General features: G+C 43.7%; 1 protein-coding gene across 3 annotated transcripts in view; it reads right to left on the reverse strand.

The window, feature by feature from the left end:
- Positions 1-13,552: 13,552 nt before the first annotated feature.
- The window catches only part of Fbxo42 (F-box protein 42), a 193,178-nt gene continuing 185,121 nt past the window's right edge, over positions 13,553-21,609 (reverse strand). For all 3 annotated transcript variants that reach the window (XM_068380579.1, XM_068380580.1, XM_068380578.1), the window contains one exon: positions 13,553-17,110. In XM_068380579.1, coding sequence (XP_068236680.1) covers positions 15,548-16,939 — 1,392 coding nt within the window. In that variant the 5' untranslated portion in view covers positions 16,940-17,110 and the 3' untranslated portion in view covers positions 13,553-15,547. The remainder of the gene's footprint in view (positions 17,111-21,609) is intronic.

The following is a 21,609-nucleotide window of genomic DNA, read 5'->3' on the forward strand; positions in this document are numbered from 1 at the left end:
TAGATTCTCCAGACAGCGACGACTTGACGCAGCTCTTAAAAGCCAGTCGTCCAAATAGAGGGAGGCTCTGATGTTTGCTAAATGCAGGAACTTGGCAATATTCCTCATCAGTTTGGTAAAAACTAGAGGTGGCGTGCTTAGGCCAAAGCACAGGGCTTGAAACTGGTATACAACCTTCCCGAAAACGAACCTTAGAAAAGGTTGGGAATCTGGGTGGATGGGGACGTGAAAGTAAGCGTCCTTTAGGTCTAACGAGACCATCCAGTCTTCCTTCCTGACCGATGCTATAACCGACTTTGTCGTCTCCATGGTGAACGTCTGCTTTGTGACAAAGACATTCAGAGCACTGACGTCTAGCACCGGTCTCCACCCTCCTGTCTTCTTCGGCACTAAGAAGAGGCGGTTGTAGAAGCCCGGGGATTGATGGTCCCGGACTATGACTACCGCTCCCTTTTGTAGTAAGAGAGACACCTCTTGCTGTAAAGCTTGTCTCTTGTCCTCCTCTCTGTACCTGGGAGAGAGGTCGATGGGAGTTGTTGCTAGAGGGGGGTTGCGCAAGAATGGAATCCTGTACCCCTCCCTGAGTAACTTCACAGACTGTGCGTCTGCGCCCCTGTTCTCCCAGGCCTGCCAGTAGTTCTTGAGCCTGGCTCCCACTACTGTCTGAAGAAGGTGGCAGTCAGACTCTTCCTCTAGAGGACTTGGAACCCTTCTTCTTGCTCCCACGTTGACTTCCGGCACGAGCACCTCCTCTGCTGGAGGCTCTGCCACGAAAGGGCGGAATGAACCTTGACGCTGGAGTGTCCATCCTGGGTCTAGGCACGGAGGGCAAAGGGGTGGCTTTGCGTGCGGATGACGCCACCAGGTCATGAGTGTCTTTCTGGATCAAGGAGGCGGCAATCTCCTTGATCAACTCTTCAGGGAAGAGACACTTCGAGAGCGGAGCAAACATAAGCTCCGACTTTTGACATGGGGTGACTCCAGCTGACAAGAAGGAGCAAAGGTGATCCCGCTTCTTGAGAACCCCGGACACGAAAGAAGCCGCAAGCTCACTAGAACCATCCCGTATGGCTTTGTCCATGCAGGACATAATGAGCATGGAAGTTTCCTTATCAGAAGGGGAGGTCTTCCTGCTCAACGCTCCCAAACACCAGTCCAAGAAGTTAAAGACTTCGAATGCACGGAAAACTCCCTTCATAAGATGGTCCATATCCGAAGGAGTCCAGCAAATCTTGGAGCGTCTCATAGCCAGCCTGCGGGGAGAGTCTACCAGACTTGAGAAGTCGCCCTGGGCAGAGGCAGGAACTCCCAAGCCGAGAACTTCTCCCGTGGCATACCAGACGCTAGATCTGGAAGCAAGCTTGGCCGGGGGAAACATGAAGGATGTCTTCCCAAGTTGCTTTTTGGACTGCAACCACTCTCCCAGTACCCTTAAAGCTCTCTTGGACGAGCGAGCGAGTACGAGCTTCGTAAAGGCAGATGCTGCTGACTGCATGCCTAAAGCGAACTCAGAGGGAGGCGAGCGTGGTGCTGCAGACACAAACTGATCCGGATATAAATCCTTGAACAGCACAAGCACTTTCCTAAAGTCTAAGGAGGGAGGCGTGGTCTTGGGTTCGTCGATGTCCGAGTGTTGGTCGTCAAGATGTGCAGCTTCGTCATCATCAGAGAGTGCATCGTCTGAATGTTGAGGAGGAAGAGGCAACGGAGTAGGTAAAAGCTGGACGGCTGAGCCCGGCAGCACGGGTGCATGCGTGGCTGCACTGGACCCAACGTCATGCCACTGTTGGTCAGTCTGAGAACTGGCAACAACCATAGCTGAGTGGGTGCGCAAAGCGTCTACTCCCGACTGAGGAAGGATAGCGGAGACCACCGTGGGTTGCGGAGGCTGACGCACCGCGTCAAAACACGGCAGCTTAACTCCACCCTCCTGTTGTTGTGGTAGCTCACGAACGGCAACGGAGGGTTCCGTGCGTCTGTGAACGTCAGCATGCGTCTGGCAGGGTCGACTGCGCATGGGTGGAGGAGCTCTCACAGCTGGAGTGTGGGAGCAGGCAGCCTCAGCGTCTGCTGGGCGCACAACCGTGGTAGGTTGTAGGCTAACGGGTGCAGCGTCAACCTTCTCCGCACGATACTCCTGCATAACAGCAGCTAACTGAGTCTGCATAGACTGCAGCAAAGACCACTTAGGGTCTACAACAGCGAGAGCGGCAACAGACGGAGTTACTGCCTGTTGTGACTTAGGGTCTACAACAGCGGGTGCGGCAACAGACGGAGTTACTGCCTGTTGCGGTACCACTTTGCCTCTCTTAGGAGGTGTGCAGTCGTCGGAGGACTGCAGCGAGTCCGAACTGACCCAGTGGCTACACCTGGGCCGTTGGACTTGCTCGGAAGGGACCTTGCGTTTGAGAGGCCGTGAGACCTTGGTCCATCGTTTCTGGCGAGAAACTTCTTCCGCAGACGAGGAATGAACGGGCTCACTCGTCTTCTTGTGGGTGGGACGATCTAGGAAAGATACGTCCGAAACCACGGAGGGAACGTCTGTCTGCTGATTAAAGCCTGTCGAACCCTTTGGTCGTACGACATTGCTTCTCCCCTGGGCTTGGGAGCTTGCAAGAGGTCCCGGACTGGGAGGACGACAGGCACGAACAGACGCACCCTCATGCGTAACACTGACACTTTTCACTGCACTGACACTCACTTCACTTCCCACTGCACTTTTACCTTTCAACTCCCTGACGTCAGCCATGAGTTGATTGCGGTCATTCGCCAATGACTCGACTCTCTCACCTAGAGCCTGGATGGCACGCATCATATCTGCCATTGAAGGTTGATGAGAGCTAGCAGGGGGGTCGGGTGCAACCACTACAGGGGAAGGAATAGGTTGTGGGGCATGGGGAGAGGAAAAATCAATTGAGCGAGACGAGCTCCTCCTGATCCTATCCTTCTCTAGCCTACGTGCATATTTCAGGAATTCTTGAAAATCGAATTCCGAAAGCCCAACGCATTCCTCACATCGATCTTCCAATTGACAGGCTTTACCCCTACAATTGGAACAAATGGTGTGCGGATCGATAGAGGCCTTCGGAAGACGCCTTGAACAGTCCCTAGCGCTACACTTCCTGTACTTGGGGACTTGAGAAGGGTCAGACATCTTGAATTAGTCAAAGGGGGGAATTCAAAATCTATCCAAGTCGTCAACAAATAATCCAAAATCTAACAAAAGAATGCAAGGAAGTATTGAAGATAACTTCTGCACAGCGATAGCTAATAACCAGAAATGAATACTTCACCAAATAATGTGAAAATCAATCCAGAAAACAAGAGCGTATTTAGTAGGTCTTGCCGGTGGCACGACAGAGAGAAAATTGGTTCTGTGTTGACATCGAGTACTTGAGTACCTGCTCGACAGATGGCGCTGTTGATGTACACCCCCACCTGTATAGCGATCGCTGGCGTATTCCGTCCGTAGGTTTTTCTGTCGGGCAGCAGAGCTGACAGCTATATGATCACCGGGTAAGTTTAATATTGAAAAAAGTATAATTATCATGATAATAAAAGAAAATGAGAAAGTGAAAACAATCAGGCATGGTCAGGGGTGGGTTAAACAAGGCAATAAACTCTAACTCTTAGAAGATTATCTCGCTCATATCTTAAGATCTGATAATAGAAGGTCAACAATTGGTCAAATGCCTTTGACTAGGCTTGATGCAATAATTCACTAAAATTACAAATTTGGAAATAATCTGTATTTTTCCTAAACATACAAACCTGAAGCTCCTTACTATGGAGATACATTTCGGTGACAGCTGAAACTAGCCGTAAAACTTTCAGAGAGGTGATACTCCTCTCCACTGGTTAGCAGAGGGGGCCGTGGAAAGTAGACCCACCACTCATTCACACAAGCAGTGGCCAACACAAGCCACTTTGCAATTGCAGGCAGGACTGTAAAACTAGCATAAGTTCCGAATATACCCTTCCAGGGAGCAGATTTACTTAGGCGAAGTTTTGGAGTCTAATTATTCTAAATACTAAGACAGCCGATCCAAAAGTTAAGAAGGAACTGGCTGGAAAGAAGGAAGAGTCTAGTCGAGAGTAAACTATTTATGTCTGGTTATGGGAAGGTACGAGGGAATGCATAACCTGACTTCCTGTAAGGAATATAACCATCAAAATTAATGATTTATTAGAACGAAGTTCTAATTGTATGATGATATCTATTCCCTGTCGGTAGAAAAGACTGCTTTCCCGCATGCATTTGCACAAGTGTACTTCTTTGCTTCCGGGTAAGTGAACGAAAATAAACCTGAGCTCGCTTGTGGGAAAAATGTATGTGTGACGAATTGCAACATTATTGCTCAAAGAGATTGATCGTTGACTAGCTGTAGCCTTGTTAACATGTTCGTGAGCATGTGTTCGTCCACGTGTACTGGCATCTTAAATGTCTGTGCATGATATCTCTTTTATTTAGCTCATTGTGCATCCGCAAGTGCAGGCAGCTTAAATATCTGTGCATGACATCTCTCTTTTGTATGGTGAGCTTCTGCTTACTCATATTATTATTATCATTATTACTATCCAAGCTACAACCCTAATTGGAAAAGCAAGATGCTATAAGCCCAGGGGCTCCAATAGGGAAAAATAGCCCAGTGAGGAAAGGAAATAAGGAAATAAATAACTGAAGAGAACAAATCAACAATAAATCATTCTAAAAAAGTAGTAATGTCAAAAGAGATATGTCATATATAAACTATAAAAATACTCATGTCCGCCTGGTCAACAAAAAAGCATTTGCTCCAACAAAAAAGCATTTGCTCCAACTCTGAACTTTTGAAGTTCTACTGATTCAACAACCCGATTAGGAAGATCATTCCACAACTTGGTAACAGCTGGAATAAAACTTCTAGAGTACTGCGTAGTATTGAGTCTTATGATGGAGAAGGCCTGGCTATTAGAATTAACTGCCTGCCTAGTATTACGAACAGGATAGAATTGTCCAGGGAGATCTGAATGTAAAGGATGGTCAGAGTTATGAAAAATCTAATGCAACATGCATAATGAACTGATTGAACGACGGTGCCAGAGATTAATATCTAGATCAGGAATAAGAAATTTAATAGAACGTAAGTTTCTGTCCAACAGATTACGATGAGAAGCAGCAGCTTGGTGTTCAGCTGCTGCTTCTCATCTTAATTTGTTGGACAGAAACTTACGGTCTATCAAATTTCTTATTCCTGATCTAGATATTAATCTCTGGCAAAACAATACTCAAAACAAGGTAGAATGAAAGAATTAAAACACTTCTTCAGAATAGATTGATCACCGAAAATCTTGAGAGACTTTCTCAATAAGCCTATTTTTTGTGCAATTGAAGAAGACACAGACCTTATATGGTTCTCAAAAGTAAATTTACTGTCGAGAATCACACCTAAAATTTTGAAAGAGTCATATATATTTAAAGAGACATTATCAATACTGGAGGCTGGAGGAACGTAGAGAGTAGAAGTCCCGTTTTTTGTTTTGTTTCTTGTTGTCGGCTACCCCCCAAAATTGGGGGAAGTGCCTTTGGTATATGTATGTATGTGATCAATACTGAGATCTGGATGTTGAGGAGCCACCGTCCTTGACCTACTTACAATCATACTTTAAGTTTTGTTAGGATTCAACTTCATACCCCATAATTTGCACCATGCATTAATTCTAGCTAAATCTCTATTAAGGGATTCACCAACCCCAGATCTACATTCAGGGGATGGAATTGATGCAAAGAGAGTAGCATCATCTGCATAGGCAACAAGCTTATTTTCTAGGCCATAGTGAGAAGACGAAGTTATAAGATACATTGAATGGAGTTGCGCTGTTCTCACTGGAATTTTGCGCTAAACAACAAGTCCCCAGTGGGTGAGTAAGATAATAAGCATGTAGAAAGGCTAGTGTGCTAAACACCCTCTACAGTTGGGATCCTTCAACTGTATGTTGTGGCGAGAGGGGGTTACTGAATAGCGCTGAACTCCCAGTGAGGGCGAGTGAGTAGGTAAGCTCGTAGATGGTAGTGCTCTTAGCTCCTCACCCTCTAACCTCACTGGGTGAGGTGTTAAGTGCGCTAGCGCATTAGGCTCGTCATTCTTTTGTCAAAGAACAGAACTTTGTCCCTCTTAAGAGTTTGAAACTGAGGCCAGGTCCCAAAGTCCCTGGCCTTTCAAAGCTCCATGAGCTTTGTTGTGTCTTGAAGATGTACAGCGTAGGTGATAACCCTAAAGTGATATAGCCTACAAGAGATTTCTCCCTTGTAAGAGGTTACAAACCATGAGGCACACATTCCAAAAGATTTACCCTCATAAAGCTAAAAGAGCTTTGTTGTGTCTCCATGAGATTCGTTGATGGGAGAGGCAGTGACTGCAGGCAGTCGGCAGGCATCACCATCTGTAGCTATGACCCCGAAGAAATGTTGCTCACGAAACTCGTTGTACCCTGGGGCACGATTGGAGAGGCGGCGACTGCAAGCAGTTGGCAGGCAAGACCCCAAAGGGAATTTGCTCAAGAGACTTGATTTGTACCCTGAGAGTATGATGGAAAAGAGCAGGCACTGCAAGCAGTCACCTAACTCCTCCATCAAGCTCCAAAGATCTTGTGGGGAATGGACGAATCCAATCCCATCGGAGGAATCCTCCTCCTCAGTCTGCCTCTGCTCTCATTCCTATGCCAAAGCTATAGGAATGAAGGTGAGCAGAAGTAAAGAGTGTTACAGTAGTGTAACACTTACGGAAACCATTCTGTATTGAAGAAAAAAGGAAAATTAAAAATTTTTAGGCTAGTTGGTTCTTTATTATGGTTGGCAAACCAAATAAAGCGGAGGAGAACCAATAACGTCTGATCTCGCCCGACCCGAAATGCAAAGTGGCTCGTGTTGGCCATTGCATGTGTGTAAGCGGGGTGGTGGTTCTACCTCCTGCTGCCCCTGCTAACCAGCATAAGGGAGTAACACCTCACTAAAAGTTTTATGGCTACTTTCAGCTGTCGCCGAAATGTATCTCCATTGTAAAAAGCTGAAAGGTTTTTATTTGGTGCTGGAACAAGTTTAAAATTCACATGAAAATAATCAATCTTGAAAAATAACTGAATTTTAATTTCTTAGCTTTACAAAACTGAGTCCTTTAAAATAGGGATGTGTGTTCAGTGGCAATGGAACAACCATTGAATCGTTAAGAATGTAGTTGGTAATGACAGGTGGCATGAGGGGTAGCCAACCACCTGCCTGTCACAGAATAGTCACTTTTGGCATTAGGCGTAGGATTGAAAAGGGTGGTTGAGGTGGGAATTTCATTTAAAAGACTGAGATTAGTATAGCTAAGAAAAATGAGACTCACTGGTGCAAAGAAAGTACCTTAGAACAAAAAGTTTTTCTATCTTGGACATGTCATCTTTCCTGGTCCCATATGGGAACAAGGACAAGGACTCCAACAGCTTAACAGCTAATCATAGAGATTACAAAGTGTTAGTGCATCAACCATTATTCCCTTAAAAAGGAAGCAGTGCCATGACATAGAAAACCTATCACCCTCTAGAACAAAAAGTTTTTTCTATCCTGGAGATGTCATCTTTCCTGGTCCCGTACAGGAACGAGGACAAGGACTCCAACAGAGTAACAGGTAATTATAGAGATTAGAATCTGTTAGTGCCCCAGCTATTATTCTCTTAAAAGGAAGGCAGTACTATGACATGGAAAACCTATCTCCCTATCAGGGAGATGACATGGGCAGTTTCAAACAAGGCACATCAAGAGAAATGTTTGGTACCATCTTCACCAATGCCAGGAGGATGGAGGAGTTACTTCTTGGCAGACATAGTCAGCAGGAAAAGTGCTCTGTTGTGCAACTCACTAGCACCAGATATCTGACCAGCAATTAATGGTTGTAGCCACTACACCAGTTGAGAGGGGAATTAGAAAGAAGTAGAAAAGCCATTTATTCATTCTATGTTTCCTTGACACTCATGCAGAATACATTACCTTAAGATAAAAACTGGGAGTGTTACATAACCAAAGAGCAGACACCTCAGGACCCAAGGAAACTTGTCCAGGGCCTGTGGGCAACGTCTCTGAAGTAGAGATGTAAAGGTGGTCCGAACCTAGACAAAACCTGGATAGCTACTGACAGGACTAGGCTTGTGAGTTCTTTTTTGAGATGGTAGAGGTATGCACTGACCAAAATTGTATCTGCAAGCAAGCAGCCTTGCCAAACCAAAAAGGAGCAGTGCTTAAACACCTCCTTCTTATTCCTGCTGAGGCTAATGAGAAGGCTGCAACATTTGCATGAAGGTGTCGAGGCTTCTTTAAGTAGCACTACAGTGCTCTTATGTGGAACCAAAAATCTTAATGTCGGCCAGTATGAGAGACAACGAAAGCTACAAAATACCCATTCGTCAAAAATTTGATAAGATGAAAAGCCTGGAACTCTTCAATAAAACCAATACAGGCTTGAGGGAAAGAGCCCTATGACTTCCAACTCAGATTAGAAGTACGTAGGTCCATGCACCAGTGCCCTGAGGATGAGGACCCACCAACCTATAGACTCAAGTTGCTGAATAGGCAAGATTGCTTGAAGCTCCCTTTGAGCATGGACTAATCCCCAAAAGGAGGAGGGATCTGCACAATACTAAGAGCCTCTTCTCAAATTCTCTTGCTTAAGCACAGAAGATAAACAGCTTTCAGAGAAAGACCTCACGATCCCATCCTCAGAATAGAAGTACAGGTGCGTGCACCCATGCCCTACAGATGAGGACTATCCCATCCCAGAACCCAATTCCCAAGGAAGGCAAGACAGTTTGAAGCTCCTTTTCAGCAAGTACCATTCCTCTGAAGATGAGGGATCTAAACTAATGAGGAGCCTCTATGGCAGAGGCAGCAGAGGAAGTCGGCAATTTGCTAAAAAGTGCTCTGGCCAGACACACATTCTCTACCTCCCTCATCATAGAGAACGCTCTCGGGACCTACCCGAGAGCTAGCAAAATGGGACACACCTAGACTTTGGGCTACCTCCAGAATGTTCCATGGAAGGGAACAGAGAGGTGGACGAACATGTGCCACTCTACCTGGATAGTACAGCTGCTTGATCCTGGAGGGTCAGTTACCTGCTATCGTATGTCAGAAATATTTATCATACCAGGCTAACAATGCAGCTTAGCAGAATGGTGAAGAAACGGTCCTCGGGTAAGGTCCCTCAATACCCCCAAGAGAAGAAGGGTGGCTTCAAGGTGACATACGGTGATGGTGATTGGCGCATGGGACTGCTCACCTTCAACCTGTGTCACAATGGTAGCTATCACACAGGAATCCTGTTCAGGTTGACAGACCTTGAAGGAATCAGTCAGTGAGTGAGCCCTACTACTCACTCCAGCTGGGAGAGAGTGGCTTTCTATGATAAGGATACTCCTAGTCACGACAGAAACGGGAAAGGTGGACTTAACATATCACTTTCACCTGACCTATGGAGTTAGTGGTGGGTCTCAGCTGGGGCTGTTCACCTGCATCCAAACCAAGGAGAAAACCATCACATGGGCCTCACACCTGTTCGACCAACCCCGAAGGCACCAGTCAAAGGATAAGAGCTGATATTCCTTCTAGAAGAAGGAAAGTAGCTTTTTAGGGGGTAGGGCATTCCTTCTTTATCACAATAGAAGGGATGAAGGTATGAACAATGCTCACCCTCACTTTGCCTACAAATCTACACTGCTGAAACCTAGGGCAACAACCAATGGGTGAGATCCATCACTCCTTCCCTAAGAAGAATAGCATATACTAGAAGTCCCAAGGACATTTTACAAGAAGCCTCCTTAGCGACTACTACTGCTTCTTACATCTGATAAGTGTGAAGAGAGATTGAACTCACTCTTCTCTTCTTGCCAACCGATCTTACTTGCTACTACGAATGGTTCAGCAGTTCCTGCTGATTAGGAATAAGTGTGCTACCTCTTTGAGTTTGCTGATACGAGTACATTATAGGAAAAAGTTCTCAGTCAAACAGCATTACAAGATATTTTTTTCCTTTGCTTGGACATGAAATTAGTCTCTCCTCAATAATGATCCTTTAATTGCATTAAGAGCAAGGAGTACTATCTATCTCGTCCTGTAAAGACTTGGAATAGATCATTCCAAGCAACTCAAGCTTAGCATTCAGGCGGACACTCGTGTCAACACAAGAGGAATAAGAGAGGTGCTTTCAGAATGAATGAAGGCCTGCATGCACTACAAGTCTCTTGAGTCACCAAAAGTAGGACTTCTCCCTCTTTGGAAGCTGAATGTATCCAGAAAAGGTATGGTATGGGTTGCTTTGGCCTTATCGGTAACATCTTTGCCTGGTGATCGCCAGACGGGGTTAAAGTCCCGCTCAAACTTGTTAGTTCTTTTAGTGTCTGCAACCTTACCATCCTTGTGAGCTCCGGATGTGGGGTTTGGGGGAGCCTACAGGTCTACCTGCTGAGTCATCAACAGCCATTACCTGGCCCTCCCTGGTCCTAGCTAGGGCACTGTCCTGCTTGCTAGAGCTATGTTAATATCATTTGCCTCTGCTATACATGAACGGTCTTTAAACTTTAAAACGTTTAATAGGAACCTGAAAGGCTAAGTCTGGAACGGATTTGGTTGGTAGATAGAGATGGTATACGCAAAGCCAAACATCCCCCAACTGACTACAAGGGACATGTCTATGCATCTCCCTGTTGATCTTCCTCCTCACACCCCTCCTGGACTGAGCCTGGGAGGGTCCAACCCACTCTAGAGGAAGAAGATTCTGGTGGTCATTGCTGGGATTTGGAGAAGCCAGGATCTTTGACAAACTTAAATCAAATGGTATGGCTTCTCCCAAAGGCATGGTGAGTAAAGGAGTACCGATACACGACACACCCTTCCACTGCTGTTTCCTCACTATCATGAGAGGTAAATGAGTACAGCACCTATCCGATCCTCAGAGCAACTATTGTCTCTGTGCCAAAAAGGTGCTACTGTTACCGACCATCAATCGGTTGACAATACCTCGAGCTAGAGAATATGTGCTCACCAATCCCTTCTGGTAATTATTCCCTCTCGCTAAAATATAGACTTTTAAAACCAAGCAGATCCCGGAACATAATCTGATGGCAGATGATGAATCTAACTATGAACACACTCATTCCATGCCTGGGAAACAATCCCTAGTGCCAGAGAGCAGGAACGGTACTGTATCACACACCCTTCCTCTGGGGAATGAACAGATGTGGTCAACAAAGATCAGTGCTTGGAAGCACAGGATGCCTTTCAGACACTGACCAGCTTTGCAAAGCCTATGGCGTGCTAGTATGCAGAACCGGTACTGAGTGGTGTTATCTCCTCTTTCGGAGATACTTAAGTACCTCAGGAAAGAAAAAACCAGAATGATATGCCATCGTCCATGTAAACTGTGAGGGAGTGCACCCATTGGCACAGGTAATTGGTAGGAGCTGATTATTTCAGACCAGTATAGCTACAAGGGAAGAGAAGAAGCAGAGGAGGATACCTTCACATGACATCATATCCTAACCCTCAATTGCTTAGGAGTTGATGTTCAACAAAGGAAGAGAGGAAGCAGAGGAGCAAACCTTCACATGACAGCATATCCTAACCCTCAATTGCCTAGGAGTTGATGTTCAGTCCAGAAGTGTCAATCACCTAGTAACAGTGCAAACAAGTTACTGTTGCACTGTTCTCATCAGTGGAAAAACCCTGCAGTGGCCTGAAGGAGAACAGCAGTAGCTGTAACACCAAGCTCATAATCATAAACCAACCTCAAAAGGTACCAATTGACGTGAGCTTTGTTCGCTATGGTCTGTAATGGCACGAGGAATCGCGTGAGTGAAGGATACCACTGTAGACCTACAGTACAGTGCTCTCAATTGGTCTGAGGTAGGACCTTTCTCTTGTTACTGATGAAACAGCAGTGGCTGTCACACCAGGCTCATGATCACTAATCAACCCTAAAGGTACCAGTTAATGTGTGAGATCCATATAGGCTAAAGGAAGTAGCACAAATGATAACCCCATTGGCCCACCGTATGGTGCTGGAGATTGTTCCAGGTAGGAACATTCACCTGCAACTAATGAAACAGTGGTCTGTCACACCAGGCTCATGATCATGAACTGACCCCAAAGGTACTGGCCAATGAGAAGTTCACTATATAAAGAACAATATTGTAACATAATAGTAATGGGAAAAGTGGCGCATATGTTCCACTCTGCCCTAGCCTACGGTGGTGGTGTCGGTCTGAGTAGGACTACTCACTGGCACCCAGTACAACAATGGTACTCTAACACTGCCTCACCACTTGACTAATCCGAAAGGCAAGTACTTTACCGACACTCTCTCCACAGGAGGAAAGATATTGATATAAGTCTAAAGGAACTTTAAGTGAAAGGGCTTCCCATGTGACTATCTTCATCTCAAGGAAGAAATCTCCAATGAAGAGAAAGGAGAGAGAAGAGGTTGGAAGATGAAGAAGGGAGAGAGCAAACTTACTCTACTTCCTCTTGCCATTCATTCTTCCTTACTTGTTGTAGAGGAGTCATGGTCTGAGTAACTGATTATGACTGTGCCTAATCAGAGAAGGAAGCTACAAGAGTTTCCTCCACCGCAACACGAACCACTATTGGGGGTTTTGTAACAAGTAAAGGACTGGGAACATTCACTAACACTGCACTAAACAGAGATCCCTATCCGGGGAACACTGTGCCTATCAGATGAATAATTTTCACTATCAGTCATGCAAGTATGGGTGACACTCAGTCTGAATTGGGCACCTCCCTCCCAAGGCAGAGAAACTACCATGAAGCAAGACGATTTATGCCACTGCCCATCAGATGAATAATTTTCACTACCAGTCATGCAAGTATGGGCGATACTCAGTATGAATTGGGGTACCTCCCTCCCAAGGCAGAGAAACTACCATGAAGCCAGACAAGTTATGCTCTAATTTCATTGCCTTCCTGATTGGAATAGTGTGAATCACACTACCAAGGGGGACAAATGCTTACAGTCACCTACTCACATAGGTATACAACATATGGGGCTTTGAAGGTTTTTATCACAGGGACAAAATTCCCTTCATGACAAGTTCACCTTTGGGAATACTTTTGCTTGCAAACAATAGCAATCAGGGAAAAAAAAAGCAACAGTTGAAAAGGTGGGCAAGTAGGGTATTCATCTCGATCCAACTTTCATTATTAACTACCTTGTTAATGATTCAATTGCTGTTCCAGTACTGATAAAGACATCCCTATTTTAAAGGATAAAAGTTTTTTGTACATGCAGGAACAAAGATATTGTCTGCACCTTTGCAAGTGTTATGTCATTATACTCAAACTGCTATTCATACAGTACAGTACACTGCACTGTACGCTGATTCTCAAAAACTCATATCCTCACTAGACTAAACATAAGCACTAATACCATACCTAGATACAATATTATGGATATACTTCAACAAATACAAAAGTTTGAAAATTTCAGACTTTTTAAACCTGAGGAAATATTAAAAAAAGACCATATATCTAACTCGTACTTATTTTTAGAGAAACACCAGGGAAAAAATCCCTAATGTGTAACTTCTCTGTATACAAATTCTTTCATCTAATTGCTAATCTTTACAAATTATTACCATTCTGTTATCACAGTATTTTACTAAACTTGGTAGTCTGGTTTAGTTATATACCAGTGTCATGAAAGAAATGTCAATTTTCCAAAATGTATTGGGAAAGGGTCAAACAGGACATACAACATTTGGTCGAGGAACCAACATGGATAACCCTTCGATATTTCGCTTGAGGCAGATATCAAATAACCTTAGCTCCTCAGTGGTTTCTCTTTGCCATTGCAGTTTGCGACTTATCATTGACAGCATTTAAAATTATACCTGTAGTCTGGATTAACATACATAAAAAGCTTCAAACATTTTTTTCATTCTCATTTATACAAATCTTGATAACCAACATGGATTACGAGCACATGACTTCATTAAATTTCCATGACCAATCAGCACTTGGAATTGAGTTTACCTATTTTCAGCATAAGACTAAACAATTTCCAGGAAACTGTTATATTGGATGTAAATGTACACCACTACTGTGTTGCTCTCGGTATCATTCTATATTGCCACATACACTTTTCGAGAAATTTCATGACAATATTGCTAGATTTGGTAAATTTTTCATGAAAAATCCACAGTATTAAGATATTTCTCTGAGGTTTTGTGAGCATTTCATTACTGTTGACATAATATCTAGCAGCTAACCTAAACACAAAACTCAGTTGTAAGATTTATTAATCTCTAATTTTCATCAATAATGCAAAAAACTCTTTTGATTCCAATTGGAAATTTTGCCTGATGCCAAAAATATTTAGAGCTATTATCAACTGAATATAATTATAAGTGTGAACAGGGACCTATTAATTATAAGTGTGAACAGGGACCTATCTCCAAGACTTACCGTAATTTATAAGAGAGTCCAACAAAAATTTGGTTGGGCAAGTCAACTTTGTGGTGGATAAATATCTTGTAATGACAATGACAAACTGGCTTTATAAACCCAAAACCAAGAGCTTAACATGTTAAAAGTTATATAAATGGTTCATAATGGTCTTGATGAACAAATCATGAATGTACCACCACAATTTTCTACGAATCCACCAGTTAAGCAGAGCTGGAAAAATTTAGCAATCTTTGATAATGGCAGTGCTACATTTATATTTCAAATAATGAAAGTAAAGTACTCTAATGGTTCTTACCACAAAACACTTAACTGTACTCAACCTCTTCTCCTGTGCTGTGATTGATGCAAAAAAGAAAAATTATAAAAAACAATAAAATTTAAAAAAGAATTTAACAGTACAGTAAGCCATTAAACATTTAAAATGTCACAAAAATTAATGATACACAGTTCTGTACATGGGCTTATTTTTTGATACATATCACAATCATTGGTTGAAATGTGATCATGGCAACCAAAAGAAAATATAAACTACAATACTAAAATTCACAGTACTGTATAAAAATTACAGAAATAACACGGCAGTACTGTCATGCACAGTACTTCATACTTTAACTAGTCAATATAAACAAATGTACCGGGATACAACATAAGCTGGTTCAAAACTATCCTTTACATCAAAAAATTATAAAATACCAAAATGGTCAAGTAAACATTATTATTATGAAGACAAAATGTAAATAAATATAGATGTTGTTTTTGCTTCCAATCAACCAAATATGCATGTAATGAAAAATTCCTATTACAGCTTTTCCTATTATAAATTTAAAGGAAAGCTCACTGTAAATGTTAGATTTAAGAATTTACTAATATAAAAAAGGACATAAAAATTTCACTTCTGTATTAACAATGTAATACAAATAAGTATGACTATGAATCAAAACAAATACAGGAACTCTGCATAGTAGTTATAAAAAATTCTGCCATAAAGAAAGATGAGAGAATTATCTATACAAGAGATCACAGTCTTTATTGTATTTAGAGTAATAGTTAAAGCTATGCAACAAAATATGAACCAGAAGGTGCTGATATAAAGGTTACAGTATTAGAAACTGTCTCCTGACTTTGCCCTCCAGTAGGATCATGAGGAATTCCACCAAACATTATTAAATGACCTCGTCCTAGAACCAAAGAATATAGCAATGATGGCTGAGGTGGGGTACCTATAATTGAGGACATTCTTTGAGTGTGATTTACTGGCCACCATCTAGCCCTATGATGAGTTATTACCTGACTAATATCCAAGAGATGAGGGGTAACTAAACTACGAGGTGTAACAGATCTGCTAGTAACAGAATTTCTCTCTATTTCTTGCTGTCTTTCTCCTTCTTGCTTACGAGAAAGTTCTTGTATTCTTTCCTTCATTCGAGATAAAACTTGGAGTCTACGTTGCCTGTCACTTGAGGCATTAGGTCTGATCGAAGGCCGTGGTCTACCCCGCCCTCGAATCCCCGGCCCATCAGCTTGTCCTTGCTGGCCACCTTCATCATTTTCATCACTACTGGATTCTCCCTGATCTGGAGGTGGAGGCTCGTGTCGAAGAGGGGCTCTCTGACGGGAAATATGCTCATAGATGCGACGTTCATCTGGTTGTTGCATGGGGGGAACCCAGACATTTGGAGGTTGCCTTCTTACAGGGCCAGGCACCCATAACTGAGACATGCTTCCACCGGGTGATGCACCATTTAGTCCATGTGTTGATAACACCACTATACTTTTCCCTACTTTGCAAGCAGGATTGTACCACATCTGAGAAGGCATAAACTCTGATTCTTCAATAAATATCTGTTCCCAATGCCATTTTGCACTACGGTCATATAAGTTGTCGGGAAGAGTCAAAAGCCAAATGTCATTGTATAATCTATTAGATCCACCACACCCAGCCAGGATTAGAATATGATTATCATCTAATTTAATTTGAGAATGACCAAGTCTAGGCATAGGCATGGGTTCTGACACAAGAGGTTTGAACCAGCACTGTCTAACAAGATCTAAACAAAAGACATCATTAGTACTTGCAGAAGTTCCCTCATGCTTCTGCAACCCACCAAACACTACCATCATACTACCATGCACAGTTGCAGAGTGACCAGCTGTAGGAGGTGGGGAACCAGGGTAATACAGCTGAGTCCAGCGATTTCCAAGAATATCATAAACATGTAATTCACTAAATAGAACCCATTGCTGATGTAGAGGATATAATGATGGGTGTGTCCATCCACCAAATAACACAAGGCAATTATTCCATGTGACCATAGATGCATAGGCTTTTGGTGACGGATAAGTTCCTGTAGTTAAAAGTCTAGTCCATTCATGCATTCCTAAATCAAAACGCCACAGGTCATTAAAAGTTGTATTGGTGGCAGTACACCCACCAAAAACATACATAGAAGAATCAAATACACAAGCAGAGTGAGAATATCGCCTGCTAATCGGGATGACATGGCTGGGATAAGCGGGACTGAACCACTCGATGCATCCAACCTTCAGTGCAGAGAAGAAACGAGATTTCCTCTTTTCCACAACTCCTTGGCAGCAAGTATACCATCTCTGACAAACCTGTAAAAAATGGCAAATTTTGATAATAATTTGTAATTTTTCAATCCATACAAACCTGAGTCCTTTACATAGAATAGATGTCAGTGAAGGTGGAGTACTGTACTGGGAAGTTAAATTTTTATAACAAGGTGTAAATAAGTGACCAGCACAAGAATTCCTTGCTCTCTGTTTGCTCATTAAGCAGTCACTCTGATTGCAGTCGGGACTTCTAGGGAGTAGGTGATAGCGGGAAAGTTCAAGTAAAGGACTCAGGTTTGTTTGGTAAGGGAAAATTACAAATTTAGAAGTAATTTGTATTTTTCTCAACTATAAAAACCTGAAGTTCTTTACATAGGAGTTAGATATAGAGCAAGATATACCAGGTCCTGTTTGGGCTACAGGGATGAATTCTCGAGATTTAACACGAGACCCAGATCATAGCAAAACTTGAGTGTAGTAAAAGGGTCTCTAGCGAGTCTGCCTGGATCACACAATTGTCCAAATAATGAAGTAGAAGGATGTCATTGGGGTGGGCCCAGGCCAAAATTAGAGTGAACACCATTGTGAACACTTGCAGTTCTGTTGACAGGACAAAACACAGCACTTGAAACTGGTATATGTTACTGTGCAGTTAGAATCTTAGGAACTACCTTATCACTGACTGGATTGGGATCTGGAAGTATGCATCTGTCAGGTCCACTATGATCATGAAGTCCCCCTGGTCTGATTACCTGTCTGACCATGGCTGCAGTCTCCATCTTGAACAAAGTTTGAAGGATAAATTTGTTCAAGGTTGAGAGGTCTATGACTGGTCTCTAACCTACAGATGTCTTCCAACAAAAAAATGTTAAACTGAAGAAGCCTGTGGACCCATCGATGACCTCTTGGAGGACGCCCTTCTCTTACATGGTCTGGTCTTCTGCCTCAAGGGCAATGTCCTTTACTGATTCCTTGGCAAAGGATGATGGGCTATTTGAACGACGGATCAGGGGAGGAGGAGAAATGATGAACAGAACGATGTATCCTGACCAAAGGACACTTACTGCCCATGGTTTGGCACCGTGGAACTCCCAACAATGCCACTTGCGTCTCAGGCATTCCCCCCCTCATTGGAATAGTGGGGAAATGCCTCCCTAGGGGGTGCTGCCCATGTCTAGCAGCTCTCTCTCCCCTTACTTGATGCCTTTTCCCCTGAAAGGGTTACTTTTCCTGGCAGTGTTCTGCCTTGAAAGATATTTCAAAGTCTTGTGCATTTGTTTCTACAGAGGAGGAGCTTTTGGCACAACTAGTTGGTAGGAACTGTGTACCACCCTTTAGTTTTCCCATTCATCCTTCATCCACCTCTTACTTGCTCATGTCCTGCCAAGCGCCCCTTGCCTTTTGAGGTCGTGCCAAAGCACAACCAGTGCCAAAGAGGGGAGCCAGTGTATGTGCATATACTTTTACGCTTGCAAGAGATGTTATTTTGCTCACGAGTGTTTGCTACGCACAGCCGAGGAGGGTTGTATGCACAAATGAGTTGGGGAACTCGCCAGCTGTCCAACCTAGAAAAGGCCAGGGGCGCTGGACAGGATATGAGCAAGGCAGAGGCGGATGAATGGGAAAACTGGAGGATGGTACACAGTTCTACCCACTTCAATGAGAAGGTCCTTCTATGGATGGGTGCCCTGGGCGCACACTCTGCAGACTGCATGCAAGTGCAGCTCGCTGGGATTTTGTAAGCCGCAGTGGCAAGATGGGGGGGCCACATTGGGCTACAGGAGCTCTCATGCTCTCTTAGAAGAACTGGAGGGTGCTGGCGGCGACAAATCACAAGCATGTCTACGAGTAACTCAAGGGGGATCCTCTCAAGCACAGAAAACAAAATGTGTCCACCGAAGTTCCCCGCAGGATTGGCAAGTCCTAAGGGGGGGAGGATGTCTAGTATCCATGCACACTCACCCTGTGGGGTCAGCAAGTTCAGCGCACACACTCACCCCAGGGGAGGACACAGAGGGTTGTTACCCTTGTGAGGGACAACCTGCAGAACCTGCGGTGGAGAGGAAAATGCTGAGGAAGCACTGTAGAAGCATGGGGCATGGGATATAGGTCCAGAGAGAAGGAACTTTCTTCTCTCAGCTCGAGAATGGGAATAGCCGAGGCTAACCCTGACCAGAGCAAATGGAAACTTTTGTTGTGTACCATGCTTCAACACCTCCAAAAGGCAATTCTTTGAGGGGGAACCTGATAGTTCGGAGGACAGCCACAAATGATGTAAAACATCAAAGGCAGACTCGCCACAGAAAGGTGCTGCTGCTTCACCAGGGAAAGCAACAGGATCTTCCTAGCCCGAAGGTTGTCCAGGGTCAAAGGGACATCTCTTACCAGGGAAGACGTCAATTAGAATTCTAAGTGACGGATCAAGCAAGCTCATTACGACTAGTCTAAGAGTGATCATGTAGCTCTCTTTATTCGGTCTGGAGGTCTCCTCGGGCTCATCGTGATGAGTTTCAGACCAGTTGATTGTTTCTTAATCATAATAAGTTGTGATGTCCATCTGACTCCCTTGGGTCTCCTGGTCAATTCCGAAGGTGAGGGAGGAGGACGTCGACCATTACCATAGTATTGGTTGAAAATGGTGGCTAGCAAGCATTCTGGCAAACTTAAATGAGTCATAGCAAAAAAAGCATTTCAGGCCAAGCTTCATTAAGAGGTATGGAGGGAGGGCATAACTCTCCTAGTCATACCTGGTTAATACTCATAGTTGTCATGACCGTTCCTACTCGGTAATGTCTTGACTCCGCAAGGGGAATATCTGGACTAGGCCTCTTCATAAACCTTCTCGCCAGGCTTCCTGATAAGGGTAAAGGCAATTTACTGCTCTCAAAGTTCTTATCCTTAAGTCCTTATTTTTTTCAGAGAGGCTTGTAGCCTCTCCAGACTCGGAAGTACCGAAGTCATGTATAATTGTTGGACGGGAATAAACATGAGGGCAACTTTCAACTTCACAGTTGGGTTTTATCCTCAGGGCATCATGTAACCCCCCCCCCCCCCCCCCCCCCCGCCAGGCCTGATGCAACACCACTCACACCAAGGATACTTTCTTAACTAGTAGAGACATCGCTTCTCAGGATGAGTACTATTTTCCCGGAGAAAAAGGAACTGTCATTCAAATTCTGGTTTTTGGGGATGATCACTTTTTCTGAAACAGAAAAGTGCCAATTTATGGCCAGATATCTGGCTGTCACCTGTTGGGGCTGATTCCCTTCCATAAGTTAGGGAGGAAAGGGCCCATATTTCCATAGTCTAACCTTTTTGTCACGATCTTGAGTCCTGACAGGGGTATAGGTTAGAAACCTTAGCTTTTTTCTTAAAAGGTAGAATCTTAAAGACCTTTCATGAGCTAGACCTGGTAATAAGACTGGGTAAACAACAATATGAAAAACAACTAATTACTGTGCCAATTACAAAAATTAAAAAGAATGGGGGAAAGATGCAAAGAAATTCCCCCTCCTACTACAAGGAGGGCTGGGTGAATTGGAAACTTGAACTAGGTTTTTATCCTGCCCGCAGCTGGTATTAACAATACTCTTGAGGAAGAGAATATCAAACAACAGGGCTAAAAGGCCATAGATGCCCACCTCGACACCTACAAAGTGGAGGCGTATCTAGACTAACCGTGGTGGGGAAAAAAGAAAAAAGGGGAGGCCCATATCCTGAACATGCTATTTTCAATGTTCAGAGAATGGACCTTGACTGATTTTACTACTTCCTTCCGTAATATAATATCCATTTTCTAATTGTGCTAAGTCCAGACATACTCCTATACTAGTAGGAGTTATTGCACCTGCAGTTTTTGCCTTAAGGGGGAGACAAACTCGATCCCTTAGTCTCAGTAGTTTGAACTACTGGATGACAGAATCTTATACAAGTCTCTCTGTGGACACTGAGCGACAGGCCTACCAATTATCGTTCATCTTCTTCCTGAAGTAGCTTGCTCCCGTCTAACAATCTTAGCTATCGCCGACTCTACTTCTGTCTGGGAGAACAGATAGGGGGAATTCACCAAATATGAATTTCTCAAACTTGACGCCTCTTCAGGCTGCATTTATTCCGAGCATCTGTCTAAGATTGCATAACGTCTTTTTAGGACACAGTTCCCAGATAGAGGAATTATTACTATTATTATTATTATTACTTGCCAAGCTACAACCCTAGTTGGAAAAGCAGGATGCTATGAGCTCAGGGGCCCCAACAGGGAAAATAGCCCAGTGAGGAAAGGCAACAAGGAAAAATAAAATACAGTGGAACCTCTACACACGAACGTATCTACATCCGAATTTTCCAACATCCGAAGTAAAATTTGAGCAATTTTTCGACTCTACACCCGAATTTTATTTCGACACACGAAGTAAGCAATTTTCGTCGTACCGGTTGTATCCGAATTTTTCGACATGCGAAGTACAATTCGAACACGTTCCTACTCTACACCCAAATTTTTTTTCGACACCCGAAGTAAACAATACCCGTGCACGTAGATG

The sequence above is a fragment of the Palaemon carinicauda genome, chromosome 9 (assembly GCF_036898095.1).
Source record: "Palaemon carinicauda isolate YSFRI2023 chromosome 9, ASM3689809v2, whole genome shotgun sequence".
Lineage (NCBI taxonomy): Eukaryota > Metazoa > Arthropoda > Malacostraca > Decapoda > Palaemonidae > Palaemon > Palaemon carinicauda.